Below are 20,852 nucleotides of genomic sequence, written 5' to 3' on the forward strand. Positions count from 1 at the left end.
CACTAATAGGCAGCACTGACTGGCGCCACTGTAATCAGGGCACTGATTATCAGTGCCCCAATTACCTGTACAGGTCTCCCCTGGGAGGGGATGCCGCTGATCAGTCACTCTGCCAGTGTGAGCCGAGGAGAGCCGATAAACTGCACTTCCTTGTTTACATGTGACCGGCTGTGATTGGACGCAGCCGATCACATCGACTCTTTACTGAGATTGGGGTTGCGCCATGTTCCTAGGATATGGTGCGGCCGTTTTGAGGAGCTGTCATATGACATCGTCCCAAAATAAGAGCGCATCCCACCCGCCGTTATTTTACTATCGGTGGGCAGGAAGTGGTTAAAGTGGTTGTAAAGGCAGAAGGTTTTTTGTGTTAATGAATTCTATGTATTAAAATAAAAAGCCTTCTGTGTGCAGCAGCCCCCCCAAATACATACCTGAGGCCCATCTATATCCAACGATGTCTACGAATGCCTCGGATGGCCGGGGACTCTCCTGATTGGCTGAGGCACAGCATTGGCCATTGGCTTCTGCTGCTGCCAATCAAACTCAATTAGCCAATGAGGAGAGAGAGGGAGCAGGGTCTAGGTGCAGCGCCATGTCTGAATGGACACACAGAGCTGTGACTCGGCTCAGGTGCCCCCAAAGCAAGCTGCTTGCTGTGGGGGCACTAAACAGGAGGGAGGGGCCAGGATCTCCAGCTAGGAAACCCCAGAAGAGGGGGGGTCTGGGCTGCTCTGTGCAAAACCACTACAAAGAGCAGGTAAGTATAACATGTTTGTTATTTTAATAGAAAAAAGCTTTACAATCACTTTAAGCATACACCCAGCAAGGGCTGTGTTTGCTTGCACAGGATGCACAAGAGTTCCGCACATCCATGGGCAGGCAGGTCTATTCATGTCAAAAGAACGGAAGTGTAGCAGGAAGAAGGGTACGATTCAAAGTACCACACATACCCCAATCACAGAGCTCACAAGCTGATACCAGGAAACATAACTATGCAATGAACTATCACTGTGCATCTTATCTTTCTCCCTGCGGCAATGACATTGTTTGATGATTTACATATGATCTGTTCATGCTTGATCCTTGATTGCTTGCTACTTCCTCATTGCTACAGCTTGTTGAATAGGGTGTTTTACCATCATTCCTTCTATCTGCCTGGATTTCAGCTCATGCCTTCATGTGACATTATTTTATTTTCACGGCCTAGATAAGGCCTCTCGATTCTTAAACACTGTCACTGCATAGTCACTGCAATAATTGATTGCTACTCCATTACTACCAGAGTTCCAGGGCTACCCTGTTACTGGTATCTGCTAGAGTCTTCGATAGTCAATGTGTGTATATATATATATATATATATATATATATATACACACATTCACTAACGTGAACGGGGCTGCCTCCACATTGATGTATTGAAAACCGGTGCATCCCCTGGGGGCAAACATGGCCCTTGCACAGGTGTGAACAAGGCCTAAATGAAAACTCCAGCAAATGTTTCCCTTATGTTTTTTGATGGAGTGAGGAAAGATTACAACCTCCGTTGGGCTTTTATTGTTGACTCTGTCCCCATAGGAGGCATGTCTTACTAGTTCCCTTCCTGAGACACAATAAAAAGTGATAGGAAATGTCTGTTTAAGTGGAACCAAAAGGAATTTGTAAGACAGCAGGTGTTATATTGTAGAGAATATACACTATGGAGGTTATTAACTAAAACTTGGGAGTGCAGAATTTGGCGCAGCGCTGTATAGAAACCAATCAGCTGCCAGATTTTAATGGCAAAGCTTAAAGTAGAGTTCCACCCAAAAATTGAACTTCCGCTTTAAGTGCTGGTGACCCCCTGACATGCCATATTTGTCATGTAATTTTTTTGGGGGAGGACCCAAAACTTTGTAGAGGCACCCAGCTCCTACTAACTCCACTGGCGCTACGGCGCCGGAAGATCACCTCTCCCTCCCTGCAATCTTCTGGGACACGTCTCAGGTCCTAGAAGATTGCCCAGCTATTCACAGCACATGCATGCGCAGGGTGCGCCCAGCTGTGAAATCACAGCTGGGTGCCCACAGTTAGAATGCTGGCACTGCAGGGAGGATGGGGGAGACAGCGGGGCTTCCTGCACCTGTATAGCTGGACTGTGGGACAAGTGAGTGTCTTATTATTAAAAGTCAGCAGCTACACTTTTTGTAGCTGCTGACTTTTAAATGGGTGGAACTCCACTTTAATTGAACAAGCTGAGGTTATAAGCTGATTGGCTACCATGCACAGCTCCACCAGATGTTGCACTCTCCAGTTTTAGTAAATTAACCCCTATGTCTCTTCTGCAATAAAACACTCTTACTTGCCTGTTTCAAAGTTTCATGCTCTGCATACCTCTGTCCCAGGATGAATGAACTCCCATGCATATGAGTTGCATCATCGGGGCAAAGACAATAAAGATGTGAAAGATCGCAAAAATGGAAGAAGCCAGAGAGTTGTCGGCATCAGTGAGGGCGCTCATGGACGTCACATAGCTAGAGTGGTGGTGAGTATAGTTCAGCATTAAAACTGAACTCCGAATGCAACAAACGTTCATTAAAATGTATTCCTCAATTGCCACAAAGGATATACAGTATAATCACTTTGTGTATACCGAATGCCTTTGCAAATCCACATAATATAAAAAGAGACATTATCACTGTGCTGTGCATTGCATGTGCAAGAAGCAGAGCTGTAGGAGGGATCCAGGAGGCCCCACCAACTACAGGCTGCCTGCAGAAAACTACAGGAGGGGCGGAGACAAGACCATAAGAGAGAAGCAGTGACCGGTCTTTATCACAGGAAGTTCCTGCACAGAAGCTAAAAGTGGGTACACACATGCTCATTCGACAGAACCACACACGGGCCGAATGTCTGCGTTTTTTTTTTTTACTCTCGACATTCGGCCCGTGTGTGTACCCAGCTTAAGTCTCACACTGGATTACTGCACAGATCTGGAAGAAATTCACAAAGTTCACCAAGATTTAAGAAGAATACACACGACTCTTATATTTAGACCATATTTGCTTACCCTGGAGTTCAGCTTTAACTGATGAAGGATTTCAAATTTGAGCAGCTGTTTCTGGACCTGCTTTCCCCATTAAAAGATTTCCCTTCAGCTCCTGTTGGAATTGCCTCATTGGGAGTGGGATTTGCCGCCATCAGAATTCACTAATTAACTGAATGGCTGTCGCCACAGATCGGCAAAAGTTTTCCAACTTGTTCATTCTAAAAATGTACTTCTGTTGAACAGGGACAACCATACACTGATCGTAAACTCGTCAGGTTCCCGTTGAACCAGCCAAATTTCAATCCATCTATGGTCACCTTGAGAGTAATTCTCTCCAACTGGGGACAAAGACGTTAATAAAAAGCTGGTGGGTTTTTTACTATTCCCTGCTCTATTGAAAACTAAAAAACATTCTATCTGGACCATTTTAGGTAGAAATCAACAGCATGAGAAATAGAGTAACATTTACCTAGTTCACTGTCCAGTTCCTCGGTGTGGACCCCTTCTTCTCCAAGGAAGAGCAGTAAATGAGACAGAAAGATTAAAACAAAATAAATTCAGAAACCAACACCAAGCTGGAAAATCCCTTCAGAAAATATATACGTAATGAAATTAGCAAAAGAGGTTGAAATGATCTAATCAGGTACATTCGAAAGCCAACAAAGAGGCACTGTCATTATATAGAAAAAAATTTAAAATGGCGGTTACCTTTGAGGACATACGCTAATACCTGGATATTAAAAAAATAGGTGGGTACCCTTATATAACGGTTTTTGTAAATGAAACATTGAAAAACCAAAATGTATAAACCAAACCAAAACACAAAGAACCCACAGCAAAACCAGAAAGAATAAAAGCTGGTATTAACAGGTTACAATAAGTCATTAGGCACTCCTATTAGTTATTTAAAAAAAATACTGGGGATTCTTAACGAAACTCCTAAAATTAACATCACATCTAACCCCCTAACACTAAGAGGTTCTGTTAGACAAAAAAATTGTAATAATACATTTCAAAGTGCATAGTAGTTACTATGTGGGTTATAGGCCACCTTCAGGTGATGGACACTGGTACACCCTAAGATAAAAAGTGCACTCCCTATATAACCCCTCCCACTACTGGGAGTATCTCAGTTTTGTAGCAAAGCAATACACGTTATACCAAAGAAGGGAGGGACCTCTGTGTCCCGTAAGGTACATGAAAGAAAAGGATTTTACAGGTAAGCTGTTTTAAAAATCCTATTTTCTTATTGTACATCACGGGACACAGAACAATAGTAGTTACTAAGTGGGATATCCCATAGCAATGCAAACTGAAGGGAGGGAGACACAACAAAAAGTAGGGCAATAAGAGACTAGAGGACTAATACTGCAGCATGCAATACCCTGCACCCCTGGGCGAATCCTCATGACCTTTTACATCTATTTGATAGAATCTGGTAAATGTATAGACTGAAGACCAAGTTGCGGCCTTACAGACTTGAGCCATGGAGGCTTGGTGATGCACTGTCCAGGAAGCACTAACAGCCCTAGAGGAGTGTGTTTTGATTTGAGAGTGTGGAATCCACCTCTTTAACCGTGAGCTTGAACGATTACTTGTCAAATCTTTTAGAATAGTAGATTTTGATGCTGCCTGTCTTCCTTTAAGACCTTCAGGCAACACGAATAAAAACATCCATTTTCGGAATCGCATTCGCCTTTAAGTAGACATTGACTGCTCTCACCACATAAAAAAAAAAAATTTAGTGATTTTTCTTCCAAATAACAGGGTTCTGGAAAAAAGGACGGTAGAAAAATATCCTGGTTTAGATAAAAACCTGATACTACCTTTGGTAAAAAGTTACAGTAGAATGAGGACGCAATACTACCTCATCCTTGTGAACAACAAACATATGGTTGTTTACAAGAAAGAGCAGCCAATACTGATGCCCTTCTTGCAGCAGATATGGTTAGCAGAAAAAATAGTTTCCTTTCAAAAAAAGATCAAGGGAATATGTCGTATCGGCCCAAAAAAGGCTGTTTTGTAATGCAGACAAAACAAAATTCAAGTCCCAAGGGTTCAGGGGTTACTTAACTGGAGATTAAGCCTAGTTACCCCAAATAAAGTTATGGACCAAACAATGCGAAGCAAGTGATTGTTGAAATAAAACCGTTAAATGTATCATTTGTAAAAGCAGGATGGATCTTTGGACCTTGCGAGAGGTCTGACTGTGAAGGTAGGGTCCATGGGTTCCCTACTGCCATCTCTACGATCTCTGCATACCAAGATTTCCTGGACCCCGCTGGGGGTCACGAGAATCAACGACTTACCTTTCTGCTTAATCCTGTGAAGAAGTTATGGATGCAGGCAGAATAGGAGGGAATGCACAAATCAGCGAGAACCGGGAATAGCAAAGCATCCGTTCCACATGCTAGCGGATCCTTTGTTCTTGACACAAAGGTTGTCAATCATTTTGTTGATCCTGGACGCAAACAGATCTATGTCTGGGATTCCCCATCCTTGACAGGAAGATATTGGGGTGAAGGAACCATTCTCCTAGGAAAAACTGCTGGCGACTCAAGTAGTCCGCCTGACAATTTTCTATTTCTAGAAGGAAAACTGCCGATAGGCAAAGTACATTGTTTTCTTCCCAAGATAGGATAAGATTCACCTTCCTCTGGGCCGCACAACTTCTTGTACCCCCTTGGTGACGAATATAGACCATTGCTGTGGCATAAACTGATTGACTCCCAACGGGACAATACCTTAAACTGAAATTCAGGCCCTCAGAACAAAGTGTTCTGCCTGAATTATTTAAAAGGTTAATGGCCAAGGCCATTTCTGATCTAGGCCACTTCTCCTTGACAGGTGCCTCTTTCAGGACTGTCCCCCAACCTAAACAAAAACTGGTTGGCATATGTTGATACTATTTCCGAGGTAACTGAAAATAGCACTCAACCTGCCAGAAAAAAAGGGTTTTTGTTTTTTTTAAATGGCAATTCCAACCTTTTACCCATTGGATCCCTAAGTATTTGAGTATTGTCTGCTGGAAAAGTCAAACTTACTCCCAAAGGCTTTTATAGCATTAATTGCTGGTATACACCACTTAGTGAATTTTCTCTACCATAGGATAAAGTGTGAAAACTTTTTACAATGGAAAATAATGCTTATCTGGGTGATCCTCCATATAGAACAATTTTTCCCAACAATGAATGGACGGGAAAAAGCATGCATAGCTTGAGGAGGCTTTAGCGAACCCAAACACTCAGTTAAGGGTACATAAACGTGGAGCCGATCATTCAGCAAGAAATTGTACCGTCAATCTTACAGATTGTGAAAGCTGACTCTCCCAAAATCGACACCTCAGAAGAGGAGTCATCAGCCTCACCATGGTCTTCTCCTGCCCCTAGTTCCTCAGTCTGTAGGTCTTAGGAAAATGGAAGAGAACCGGTCACATCTTGACCACACTGGGATGTGATTAAAGTCGCTAAACTCCTTTATTTTAAAAACCTACCGTGGCTGAGGAAAAAGAGTAAAATGAACAGGGGCTGGTGTTGAAAACATTTCATGGCCCCAATGCTCACTCTGACCAGCCACCCACTCTCAGGGGAGGATGCCATTTAAAGAGTAGGCTTTTCAGAGCTTGAGGGAGACCCTTCTAGCTCCTTTTTTGGGGGTGTTTCAACCCCCCCCTTCAGAATATAGCCCGATGCACAAAGCAGAGGTACTACCAGAAGAAATCCCATCCATTGCTTGAACAATAGTCAGCCACTGTTATTAATGCTCAGCCTGATACGATAGTAAATGTGTCAAAAAGAATGCTTGTATCACCAACCTCTTTACGCCCCTCTACGCTCCTGTGTCCCTCCGCAGCTTGCAGCAATAACACTAGTGCTTTTAAAAACACTCTTCCCCCGTGCTGGGTACTGAAGGATGCCAACACAGCACTAAGCCCCGCCCCCTCCGCCGCCTACGGCCCCCTCCTCTCTTTCAAAAAAAAAGTGCTTTTCCCGCGTGAGCGCGGCCACTGATCCTATGGAATCTTACAGAGATAGGAGAAAATGGTGAGGAGAGCCTGGAAGCTGGCGATTAGTGCGTTTTTTCTTTTTTTTGGTGCTTTTTCCTCGTGAAGAGGGGTAGCAAATAGCACAGGTGTGGGGCATCATGTGGGGAGGAAACCCCCCCCCCCAGACTTACTGGAAGTCTGCTGCTGGCTGGAGGAAATGACACATCGTGAGCTCTCTGAGGAAGCATGAGAAAGTATGTGCTCTGCACAGCCCCCAGTAGTGACACATAAGCATGACAACATTTACTAACTTAAAGGAAACATTCATAAGAAAAGTCAAAAATTTCTTAGAAAAACTTGACTTCTTTCCCGCCGCAGGGTTTTCTGTGGTAAAACCAACAGACCCAATCTTCACCCTTCACGGTGAGTTCCGTTAAATCTGCAGGAGTTGGGGATCCTCAAGGAAACCCACAATCCTGGACCTGTAATAGCACCACCACCAGAAAACCTTTATGGCCTAACTACCAAAAGTACTGGATCCTGGGGTCCAGCTCTCTAAAAAGAGAAGAGTTTACAGACAAAACCTTGTTTCTTCTGACACGAGGACCAGGTACCATTAAATTCGGCCTAAAAGACACTTTGGATCCGGCTGCATGGCTAGTCCCAGCAAGGATTGCTCCAGTGGAGCTCAGCACAACACATCTTGACCTCGTGACCAACACCTTAAACACTGGCGAAAAAACCGAGATACTCCCAGAAGTGTGAGGGGTTATATAGGGAGTGCACTTTTTATCTTAGGGTGTACCAGTGTCCATCACCTGAAGGTGGCCTATAACCCACATAGTAACTACTATGGCTCTGTGTCCCATGATGTACAATGTGCTCCTATTGGATATCAAATAAATATTAATTCTACTTTTATATTTATGACTCATTCTGCCCAATGCCCCTCCTGCCCCCATTCCCCCTTTCTTTTCAATTAATTAGGGATGGAGACCAATGGATTGTCATGGCCTCATATAAAGTCCCAACCATTTTATTTTTTCCAGGACCAGTATAGCAGCATGTAGGTAGCCTGTAAGAGCAGATCCTCCTCCACACACATTTTTTTTTAATACATTTTTTTATACATAGGAGTTTTTCACTGCTGTGGTGACTGCTTGCGTTCTTGGCTTTTTGTGGCATAGCTCAAAATGATACAATGCTTGACATAACAACAGGAGACTAGAGCTCCATCTGCTGGCCAGATAGAAAACCTTCTATATTACATTTTATATTCTTGCCATAATAACACATGTACAAACTACTATATATTGCCTTCAACCAATTTTGAAAATTACTTAACACTTAACCTTTACTTTACATTAACATTTTAGACACTGGAACGGTCGCCACAGATATATTTTGCCTAATAACAGTATAGAGCTTCATTCAGACAGGTTTTGCTGGGTCTTTTTTTTTTTTTTTTTTTTTTTAACAGTTTCGTATTTATATGCCAACTTCTACCACAAATGTCTTTAATTTTGCTTCTAATTGAAACACAAATTACATTAATTGAGTACTATTAATATCTAGTATGTAACAGTTCAGATCATTTCAACCTGCATTTAGCTATACAGATACTTCTGTCACCAAAGAATATTTGAATCAATGCAGTATAATGAGGTATACGCATTCACCCAGAAACCAATAGCATTTTTAGTCTACAGCATTATGTGACCTTGTATTTCACTCATAAATATATGTAGATTATGAATAATTTAAAGGTCAACTACTCAAGAAATGTTTGGGTGGTTGTTGGCAAGGTGGTTGTTGGCAAGGTGAATCACGGGCCAGCTTTTTATATGTCTTCAGGACATCAGTTGTGAGATATCCACCTTAGAACTTGAGCTTGCTTCAATCTAACCTGATGGAAAAATGTGATCACTTTATCCTGTCTGACTCCATTTTAATTCAATCTTTCAATTAACTGTATTGAACATGTCAATTTACTGTCAACTTGAGAGTAACCAAATCAACCAAATTCTGTTGGTTGAACAAACTCGGTTATGGGAGACTGCATAGGTAGATTACTTACAATCGTATTTGCTATTCCCACAGGCTCCAAAGTGGTTGAAATTAACTGAAAATTGCCAGGTGTTTGGCCAGCTTCACTATAATCTTAAAGCAGGGGTGGAAACAATTGTGAGGAAATTTAACCAATGGAACCTTTGATGTACGTAACATGCCAGAGGGAAATTCAACCTATCAGCAGCCACAAAAAGTTTACATAACAGGTATAGGTGAAGCTGACCTTTCAATAATTTGAAAATTCTGATCATACATTTATTTCATATTTTATATACCGTATTTTTCGGACTATAAGGCGCACGTAAAAGCCTAAATTTTCTCCCAAAAACGACCGTGCGCCTTATAGTCCGGTGCGCCTTATATATGACCTGTTGACATCGCTGGAGTTCTTTGTTAACAGTATCTGTCATCTTGACGTAAACCTTCGGACTATAAGGCGCACGTAAAAGCCTAAATTTTCTCCCAAAATCGACCGTGCGCCTTATAGTCCGATGCGCTTTATATATATGGAAATATCCATTTTATCAGCCGGTCGTTGCTAGTGCGCCTTATAATCCGGTGCGCCTTATAGTCCGATGCGCCTTATATATGGAAATATCCATTTTATCAGCCGGTCGTTGCTAGTGCGCCTTATAATCCGGTGCGCCTTATAGTCCGAAAAATACGGTATTTTTTCTAGATTACCAAAACATACAGCTACCACTAGCAATACCTTAATGCCATCTGCAATGCCATTTTGTAATATTTTAGAGCACTACAAAATGCACATACCAGACAAAAGGCAAGTCCAATCAATATTTTTAGTGTAACAAGTTACATTACAAACAAAATTAACTTGGTACATTGCTAATATCATCCAGGAAAAAAAACTGCAGTTGTATCAAAGACAGAAAGCCTGCAAAATGTACCTTTAATCTGAATTTTACCTTTACCTTTTGTCTTGAATTTGTGATGAAATATAACAGTACATTTCCATTGCTGCGAGCCAATTGTATGTCTGCAGTGAGGAATTATCTAAGGCACTACTACCTCTGACTGTTAGTCTCAGGAGATTTATAACATGGTTTGGCGATGTCACTATTGTGCAGCTCTGTGTTCTCCTTGCTGGAGAGGAAGCTGTACATGAGAACCTTCCTGCTACTTCTTCATTCATTCTGTGAAGTTGTGCTTCCTCCACCTCGCCTTCTTATTACCCCCCCCCCCCCCCCCACACCAGTTATCAGATCTATAGAGGCCGGAGAAGTCCTGCTTCTACCAAGATAGCCACCTCCACACAGAGACTCAATGTGGAACTAGACATAGGTCAGACTTTGGACAGAAGATTAGACTGCAGGGAGTCAAGGTGAAATACAGGTCTCTAGTTCCTTACCCCTTGTTTGCCTTTTTTGGGCTCAACATCCAGTGTTAGGTTCTCTTTAACCTGAAAACTCTGGTGTGCCTGTATGAAATGTTTGACCTGGTTATCAATCATCAGCTCTCTGCTCTGCTCCTCCTCATTCTCCTCCTCTGCCCCTTCTCATTCACTAGAGCACTGAGTTGTGGAGGTTCGGGAAGCGGCCGTCTCAGCCCAGGCACCTAGCGGATCCAGACTTCCATTGTTGGTATGACGAGGTGCCTGGACCGATTTCTGTGATATCAGGAATGAGCGGACTTCAGTCCGCTCTCTGCTGAAAGCAGGTCACAGGAGTGCAAAACAAATTGCACTCCTGTGATCCATAGGAGAAGCCCAGCCAAACCAGTTTCAAAGATGTTTCACAAACGGGGTTCCCTGGCTCATAATGGTAAAGGTAGGCTCCTTGTGCTGTATATTTTTAGGTGCAAAGTGTAAGATGAATAAAAGTTTCACATTCACACTTTTGTGTTGGGTTACTGTGCATTGCGTTAAGGCAGCCCAATTATTAGGAATGGGTTGTCAACACACCACAATGGATGAAAAAAACCTGTATGCCCCTTTTTTCAAAATGCAGTGTACAAAGCACAATGCATTGGGGTGCCATTCAAAATGAATTGGCACCACTATGTTCCACACATAGGATGGGTTTGCGGGTTTGATGCCATGTGTAACAGCAACATGTGTTAACGTGCGTTTTAGAATGCGTTACTACATTGGTTATGTGAATGGGCCCTCATGCGAGTCATTTTGTGAGCCATTGTTCATTAAAATGCACCCTGTAAACTTAATAATTTAGTCTCCACAACCTATATATAAAAACTAGACATTTGGAATAAACTAATATCTATGTGTTCTTGCACAACTAGAAATTTTAAAACAAAATCAGTTAGTGTAGCCGTTACATTTCATTTGGATTTCTTTCATCTGCACTTTAAATGTTCAAATATGGTTATATTCAGCATTAGTAACATACAACTATCTACCTCTTGGCTCAGTATATAACCCTTGTGGCACTTTATAAAGCAAGCTTTTTTTTTTCTGTACATTTAACTGCCTTTGACTTGCTATAAGTGTTGTAATAAAGGATTGATTAGTATAATACAAATGCAAAGCTGTGACAAATGCTTTTTATATCCAGACATTGGAATCAGTAATATTTTAAGATATTTTCCAAGGCAAATTATGTATTTAACTACTGGAATGCCTAAAGCATTTTTCATACCATTAGCATATTCAGCCTGACAATTCTGGTGGGGTCCAGAAATAGGAGGACAGTGCGGAGCTACCTTTCCCAGGCCACTGACCCACATAGTGTTTAGGGAGAAGCCCAAGGCATTTTTGGGCTACACATAAGATTCTTTTTTGCCTCCCTGACACATTGTCACTCTTGAATTTTCTAAGCTATATAGGTTGAGAACCTCTATAGAAACTGATATTAAAGTAAAAAAGATTTTCTGTTACTATAGTACCATTGAGATACAGAATATAGAAGCAGGGTTGCTCCTTAGGAGCTAGGGAGGGCAAAGTGACAGAGTCTCTTGATCATTGCCCCTTGACCCACCTATACTTGCCTTCCCCACCGCCACATCACAACCCTTAGTAAATACTCAGTTATTCTGGGTCTAAGGGAGCATGTAACCTCCTCTTAGGCTGTAGTGTTTAGGCCTAAATGGCCAATCACCAGTCCTGACCACTATAATGATAGCAAAAGGATGTCATCAAACATGTGGTTGCTCCAGAACATCCAACATAAACTTACACAGGGTTTGGTCTACCAGCGAGACAAGGTGGGAGCGTGGCAAAGTTGAGTTTAAGTGGGTCAGGGGCATTCAAAAAACCCTGAACGAACATAGTTGCCAAGTTTCTTTAGTGGGTTTCCCATGAGGCCCCACCATATACATCAAGTTTTAAATCTTTGATTTCTATGGGGCAACTCAGATCATATTTTAGAACTTACAATAAACAGCCAGTTTTGGCCTCAAATGCTCCTCCAAATGAAGATCTACACACACTGGGCTAAAGAATGTACCAAAAATAGAGCTTATAGTTATAATCTTGAAGTTTTAGATAAGAAAACAAAAAGTAAAACTAGCCAATCTTCTTTTGTTTTCAGCATGGAAACAATCTCATCTCAAAGCTCCCCAAAAACTCAGATGAAGTAGTTAAATTTTAAATCTCATTTTTGAAAGTTAATCCTATTAGTCAGCCAGCAGAACATATCCATGAAAACTGCAAGGAACATATTGTTACAGTTATTTCTGATAATAGAATCAGTACTTTCTTTAATACAATTGTACTGTGGAGGTGCTAAACTTAAGAACACATTCCTTTGAACAGATGAATATGCTTCATATGTTTTGGGCTGGAACAAGCAGAGTGCCACAATACCTTTCTCTAGGGTAGCCAAATAAAGTTTGAAAAACTGTAATTTCTGTACAGTCTGTTGGAAGTATACAGTGGGGTTAATGCACTAAAGCAGGGGTCTTCAAAATGTCTAAACAAAGGGCCAGTTGGCTATCCTTCAGACTTTAGGGTAGCCATATGGTGGCCAGTGACAGTAGAAAATGTCCCGACATCAGTGGAAGTAAACAATGCCTCCAGCTTGGTCATCAGTGGGACTAAATCAATTACATAGCTCCTATGGTCAATAAGAAAAAGAACAGTGCCACATCATTGGTATTCGTTTAAAGAATCATGCCCCATTGTTGGTATTAATGCTGGGAATAATGCATCATCATGTTAACAATGGGAGGGAAAGTGCTCCATCACTGGTAACAGTGGCAGGGATTATGCTCCACTGTTGGTGTCCAGTGGCAGGAATAGTGCCTTGTAGCAGTGGGAAGAATAGTGCTCCAAGAGCCAGAAAAGGGCAACCAAAAGGCCGCCAATAGCTCACAGGCCTCAATTCGCAGACCGCTGAACTAAAGAAATACAGGCTGTTAAGTGAGGAAAGTGAATTTTTATTTAGCTTCGTGAATGAGGTGAAGCTGTGCCAACTTCAATCATCCAATCACGTTCCAGCAAAATATGTGTGTTTGAACTTTCCTTCAACATAAATGGAAATTCAAAGAGAACACAACTTTAAATCATTTCACAGTGAAAATTCACTTTGCAAACTAAACAAGCTATACTCCTTTGGTAAAGCATCTCCATTCTATCCACCAAGACATCTTTAAAACAGATAAGGACTGGGAACTTTAGGTTTTTGGGGGGCAAACATAACCAACTAGCTCTTTCATGTTAGGGACAGCTTTCTGTTGCCTAAAGAAAGTTTAGCACACAAAGTGTGCAATAAGGCTGCATTCATGGTGAGAGGTGGGTGGTTTGAAGGTATGAATGGTGGATCAAGGTATGAATGGTGAAGTATCTCCACTCAGGGACACCAGCCCAAAAAAACATTATTAGTACAGGCCCCATCAGTAAATGCCACCCTTAGCGTAGTCCTCCCCTGTTGCACAACCATTTTGGAAGTCATGATGTTTCCAGCCATCTACAGCTGACAAAATAATGCCCCTACGGACATTTCTCTACCCACACTGGATGGATATCAAATAGACCTTAAAGCTGAAGTTTACTGATTTTATGTATTTATTTTCAACATTAGGGACAGTACCAACATGAATGGTGTGTCCCATGTGTTGGTGGAGGCTTTGTCTGGTGAGGTGGGAGTTATTACGATTGCCTCCACCTGTCACAGGCACTTGTTCTATAGGGCCAACTATGTCCACTTTTTCCAGCCCTCTGCTCCATTATAGAAGCTGTAACATCAGTTCCCACAATGAAAAGTTCTCTATGAATGGAGAAGGTGGACCTTTCATTCATCTGCTCATGTATAGAGTGTTTTTTTATTGTGGGATCTGTTAGTACAGCTAGTGGAGCAGAGGGCTGGAGAGGGCAGGCAAAGTTGGCACTTTTGAATGTGCAGAGTGGAGCTGCTCATATTAAAGGGGTTGTAAAGGCAGAAGGTTTTTGACCTTAATGCATTGTATGCATTGAGATCAAAAGCCTTCTGTGTGCAGCAGGCCCCCTCACACTTACCCGAGTTCTCTCTCTTTCCAGTGATGTCTACAAGTGTCCCAGCCATCCAAATGTATCCTTCCTGATTGGCTGAGACACAGAAGGGGGACAATTGGCTCTCACTGCTGTCAAAGTCAGCTAGCCAATCAGGGGAGGGGGGGCCGGGGGGCCTGGTCGGGGGCTCCATGTCTGAATGGACACAGGGAGCTGTGACTTAGCTCAGGTGCTTGCTGTGGGGTCACTGAAAAGGAGGAAGGAGCCAGGATTACAGAAAAGGGACCTGAGAAGGGGAGGATCCGGGCTGCTCTGTGCAAATCCACTGCAACAGAGGCGGTAAGTATAACATGTTTATTATTTTTATAGAAAAAAAAGAGCCTTTACAATCACTTTAATCCCCGCAGCACTGAAAGATCACAGCTGCGGGGGTAACCAGAGCAGAGGAATGGAACATAGCCGCTATCAGCACAGGGGACTTTCGTGTAAGTACTATTCCTAATGCTGATTAAAAAAAAATTACTAAACTTCAGCTGACCCACTTTCTGTACAATCTCTTCAAAGAAATGCAAGAATCTCACAATTGCTGAAAACAAAGTGCATATAAGTTAACTTTTCATTTACACAAAAGGGTCAGTCCATCCAAAACTGATGTTCCAATTTTTAGCAGATGGCAGAAAGTTAAATCTTAGCAGTTTCTTGAATCTCTCAGGGACTCTGTAGCTGAAATCTCCAGGTTTGCATATATGCTGCGACCATTAGGAGGGGCGCCAACTCTCCCAGTTAATTTAATATACTGTAGAAAATTTCACAAAAGCTGCTGGAATACACAATGGTGGATGTGACCAACCAAAGATACCAGGTGGAGGAGGACAGAGTTGGCAGTCTTTAAGGAAATGCCACTGTTGGGAGTATACAAGACATGTTAGAAGGCAGGGGCTAACTCAGCCTATCTATAATTATAAAATAATGTTTGGGTGGACTGGTCCTTTAAGAACTTAAATGCAAAGTTAACCTTTAACAAAGTACTCCCTATACAGATAAAGTACAGCTGTAGATAAAAAACAAACCAAGTTGACCAAAGTTGGATAATACCCTTGTTATAAGTGTGGGCTATTTATGTACATAATGATGCCCAACTGAAAAAACTCCTAGGACGTTGCTAAGAGGATTGTAATGTTACTGCTCACGTTTACCATCACAGGAGTGAGCTCTTTCTCTGATTCAAACCCCCCATATGCGCTCTCTCTCCCCTGAAGAAATAGCTTTGAGCTCAGCATTTGAGAGCTTACCCCCTAGATGGTGAGGGTGAGAAGGTGTGAAGGTGAGAAATAACACTAGGCTTCTCTTAGTACAACATCCTAGTAGTTTCCTAATCAGGCTTCGTGAGATACTTAAATGGTTTATACCTATAGCAAGACCATTATTCAACTTTGGTCAAAGCTGCACAGTTTGTTTTTTATCTACAGACACACCTTACCTCCATTCTTGTTTTGGTAAAGGTGAACTAACTCTTTAAGTGGAAAAATGTAGATTATCTGTTGCTGACTATTTACTAGGAGTCAGTCAAAGGCTGCACCTCATCTTCCTACCACAGTATGAGGTCTGCCGCTTGTTACAGAAGTAGCAGCGCCAATACTGGCCTCCTACTGACCAGGCAGCATGAAGTACACTTAGCTAACAAGGTATCAGTTGATAGCATGCCAGCAGATGGTCTAATTATGGCCGCCAGAAGGCCTTACATCAATTGACAGTTATCCTTTAAACTATCGCCCTTCTCCTTTCTGAAAGTATCCTTAAAGCACAACTCCATGCTAGATGGAAACCTACTGCTGGCAGTGAGAGCTTCCAACATACAAGGAATGGATGGCGTTATTTGTATATATGTAGCCTTTATGCTCAGAGGTTTTTTTTCTGTAGATGCCCCAGCCAAATGACTAATATGTAAATGTCCTGAACCCTTCCTGAAGTCTAGTCTGCAGCACTCCCCCCTTTACATGTCTGGAAACATACTGCTGGCAGTGAGAGCTTCCAACATACAAAGAATGGAAATACACCCCATTCTACTTACAAGTAACTCCCCAGGAGGAAATAAAAGTAGCATCAGCTAAGGCCAACCCCCACCTATAGCACCATCCTTGGTACCACCCCCTAGGTGCACCCAACATGGCTAGGAGTTGCAGTTGGAAAGAAGTACCATGGTTAGTAGATGGTGACATACAGGAGCAACTACTGTTCTGTTGCTGCACTTTTAATGGCATCTTATGCACAAAAGACTACTAGGGACCGATTTTTCTTAATTTTTTGGGATTGTGCTTTTTTTTTTTTTTTTTTAAATAATAAAGTCACTAGACTATTATCTAGTACCTACAGACTTCATGCACTGGTACATACACGATTTTAGGAGATACCCATTCCAGTGCAAGTCTCTGCTACAGATTTAATTTTAACCATACATGGATAGTTATTTCCAAATCAAAACATATTACTCTATAACTAGTCCTCTAGGAGTTTGTGACCATTTATATTGTTGTCTATAAATAATGGTATATTTATTTATAAAATGCTATAGCTTTAAAAATGTATCCATATTAACCAAACAGAAGCATGTTTCTAACCGGACTGGAGTCTGATTGGTTGCTATTTGGTTCTACACCTTGATTTGTGTTATTAAATAAAACCAACTATCATATTCTGGTTACTGGCAACAAGTCTATCTATCTATATATATATATACACACACACACACACACAATGTGCGTGTGTGTATATGTATATGTATATATATATATATATATATATATATATATATATATATATATATATATATATATATATATATATATATATATATATATATATAGGGTTTTTTGTTATATACCGTATACAGTATCAAAAGTATTCATCCCCCTTGGCTTTTTACATTACAGCCTTTAGTTAAATGTCTTTTTCATCTAAATTATATGTGATGGATCAGAACACAATAGTCTAAGTTGGTGAAGCAAAATTAGAAAAATATATACATAAAAATATTTTTAAGAAATAAAAAAAACTGATAATTGGCATGTGCGTATGTATTCACCCCCTTTGTTATGAAGCCCATAAAAAAAGCTGTGGTGCAACCAATTACCTTCAGAAGTCACACAATTAGTGAAATGATGTCCACCTGTGTGCAATCTAAGTGTCTTATGATTTGTTATTACATATAGACACCTTTTTGAAAGGCCCCAGAGGCTGCAACACCTAAGCAAGAGGCACTACTAACCAAATACTGCCATAAAGACCAAGGAACTCTCTAAACAAGTAAGGCCGCGTACACACGGGCGGATTGTCTGCCCAACTAAGTTCGTCAGACAATCCGACAGACAGTCCGTTCAACTTTTGAATGAACGGACTTGACCACACACGATGAACAGACAGTCCGCTGAAAACTTGCGCGATGACGTGTACAGCACGTACGACGGGACTAGAAAAACGCTGTCCAATACACAGCAATGCAACCTTCGGCCGTGTAAATCCTTTCTGAGCATGCGCCATACTTAGTCCGTCCAACTTGCCTACACACGAGCGGACTGTCCGCTGAAACCAAGTTTGGACGGACAAAACCAAGTTTGGACGGACAAAATTACGGAAATTCCGAAAGACTAAGTCCGTCAGACTGTCCGCTGAAAAAGTCAGCTGAAGCCCACACACGAGCGGATTGTCCGCTGAAACACGGTTCAGCGGACTAAGTTGGGCAGACAATCCGCCCGTGTGTACGCGGCCTAAGGGACAATGTTGTTGAGAAGTACAAGTCAGGGTTCGGTTATAAAAAAATATCCAAATCTTTCATGATCCCTAGGAGGGCCATCAAATCTATCATAACCAAATGGAAAGAACATGGCACAACAGCAAACCTGCCAAGAGACGGCCGCACACCAAAACTCACAGACCGGGCAAGGAGGGCATTAATCAGAGAGGCCTAAGGTAACCCTGGAGGAGCTGCAGAGTTCCACATCAGAGACTGGAGTATCTGTACATAGGATGACAATAAGCAGTACGCTCCATAGAGTTGGGATTTATGTCAGAGTGGCCAGAAGAAAGCCATTACTTTCAGCAAAAACTAAAATGGCACGTTTTGCGTTTGCGAAAAGGCATGTGGGAGACTTCCAAAATGTATGGAGGGAGGTGCTCTGGTCTGATGAGACTAAAATTTAACTTTTCGGCCCTCAAAAAAACGATATGTCTGGCGCAAACCCAACACAGCGCATCAGCCAAAGAACACCATCCCAACAGTGAAACATGGTGGTGGCAGCATCATTCTGTGGGGATGTTTTTCAGCAGTCGGGACTGGGAAACTGGTCAGAGTTGAGGGAAAGATGTAAGGGGCAAAATACAGGGATATTTTTGAGGCTTGGACAGAGGTTCACCTTCCAGCAGGACAATGACCCCAAGCACACTGCTAAAACAACACTTGAGTGAATTAAGGGGAAATATGTAAATGTGTTGGAATGGCCTAGTCAAAGCCCAGACCTCAATCCAATAGAAAATCTGTGGTCAGACTTAACGATTGCTGTTCACAAGTGAAAACCATCCAACTTCAAGGAGCTGGAGCAGTCTTGCAAGGAGGAATGGGCAAAAATCCCAGTGGTAAGATGTGGCAAGCTCATCGAGACTTATCCAAAGCGACTTGGAGCTGTGATAGCCTAAAAAGGTGGCTCTACAAAGGGGGGTGAATAGTTATGCACATTTACTTTTTCTGTAATTTTGTCCTATTTGTTGTTTGCTTCACAATAAAAAAAACATCTTCAAAGTTGTGGGCATGTTCTGTAAATAAATGATGCAAATCCTCAAACAATCCATGTTAATTCCAGGTTGTGTGGCAACAAAACATGAAAAATGCCAAGGGGGGGGGGGGGGGGGGGGTGAATACTTTTGCAAGGCACTGTATATATTCGAAATGTCTGGTATTAAAGTGACAACAGCCCTCATACCCACATATACCCACAATGCCTACACAGCAGATCAGATCCAATACACACGTATCAGCTCTACTTAATAAAGAAGACTGCAAGGGAAAATGTGCAATAACGAATAGTAACCAGTCAGAAATCTTATTTCACTGTTCAGAACTTTGTACAGTAGTGAAATCTGATTGGCTGCTATAGCTTCCCTATTGTTACATGTATGGTCGGACTCAGCATAGAACAATCTTACTCTCATATCTTCATAAAAGAGACATCACAACTGTGCTAAAAAGACGGTTAGCTAGAATCCATAAAAAAAATCTATGAATATTAATATAAAATATGTTTTTACAGTTGAAAAAGAAGTGCAGTATTTACACAGAATTATACAGTGCAAATAAACTGAGAAAATGGGGTGTGAACACAGAAACCATGGGTGGAATTTGCACACATTTGCAAGTGCATGCAGAAAATTTACAACATTATAAATGCAAATTGACTTACCATCATCTTCACATTCTTCTAAAGGCTTCTGCTGTTTATTCAGGCACCGTGGATCTAACCAGGATGTAGTTTTAGTGTTGTGGCTGAAATTAAAAAAAACATAGAAGGGGTGATTTTTATATACTGCTGGTCACATGTACATCAGAACAAGGGGTCATTCACATTATCAGTTGAGTGGAGGTAAAACCCACGGTGGAGCCACATTTTACACCCCCCCTCCCCCCAAACCCTCCTCCTTTAGCTGCAGAGGTAGTAGCTGGGGGTGTACATTGGCCACACCAGAAATGCTTTTGGTGGGCATAGCACCTGCCTAACACGATCAATTTGAGTGAATGGGACTGTTCTGCCAGTGCCCAGCGACCAGCTTGTGGCACGCTAGTTCAGGGTTCAAAGCAGATGGCGAGGAGATGATGTAGCGCCTCCTCACCTCCTGTCAAACGCTCTCTGAATGAGCAATCCGGCTCATGAATGAGCAATTTGGCCCTGGACTTAATCCGGACCGGCCCACTTTAATTTTGCAAACACGCACAAAAACAGTATATATACTGTTGGGGGGGTGGAGGACACCGGGGGACACAGTGGGGGGTGGAGGACACAGAGGGACACAGTGTGGGTGGTGGAGGACACAGGGGGACACCATGGGGGGTGGAGGACACAGGGGGACACAGTGGGGGCCATGCAGCCATTACTTTCACAAGCTGACAACTCAACCTGGCCCACTGAGCCATCGGCCCACCGGGAAACTCCCGGTAGTCCCAATGGCCAGTACATGCCTGCGAACACGGATTGCTCTTCAAAAATCAAAGCACGTGTGAACGAGCCATAAAAAACAATCAGTTTTCAGGCAAATATAAATTATCTTTAAACAACACACCTGTGCACTCCCTATGGATCTGAGCAATTTTTAGATTACATGGC

At 42.1% G+C, this 20,852-nt stretch overlaps 1 protein-coding gene across 11 annotated transcripts in view; it reads right to left on the bottom strand.

Annotated features, from left to right (window-relative positions):
• Positions 1 to 20,852, bottom strand: part of MAGI1 (membrane associated guanylate kinase, WW and PDZ domain containing 1) — a 708,238-nt gene that overhangs the window by 162,957 nt on the left and 524,429 nt on the right. For 7 of the 11 annotated variants that reach the window (XM_077451959.1, XM_077451960.1, XM_077451955.1 and 4 more), the window contains 2 exons: positions 19,935 to 20,017; positions 3,495 to 3,533 (listed from right to left, as the gene is read on the bottom strand). In XM_077451959.1, the coding sequence (XP_077308085.1) occupies positions 3,495 to 3,533; positions 19,935 to 20,017 (122 nt within the window). The remainder of the gene's footprint in view (positions 1 to 3,494; positions 3,534 to 19,934; positions 20,018 to 20,852) is intronic. The other 4 variants (XM_077451961.1, XM_077451956.1, XM_077451966.1 and 1 more) reach the window with 2 other exon arrangements.

This window comes from Lithobates pipiens, unplaced genomic scaffold (genome assembly GCF_037356315.1).
Source record: "Lithobates pipiens isolate NorthernLeopardFrog02 unplaced genomic scaffold, aLitPip1_a1.2 Scaffold_23, whole genome shotgun sequence".
Taxonomy (NCBI): Eukaryota; Metazoa; Chordata; class Amphibia; order Anura; family Ranidae; genus Lithobates; species Lithobates pipiens.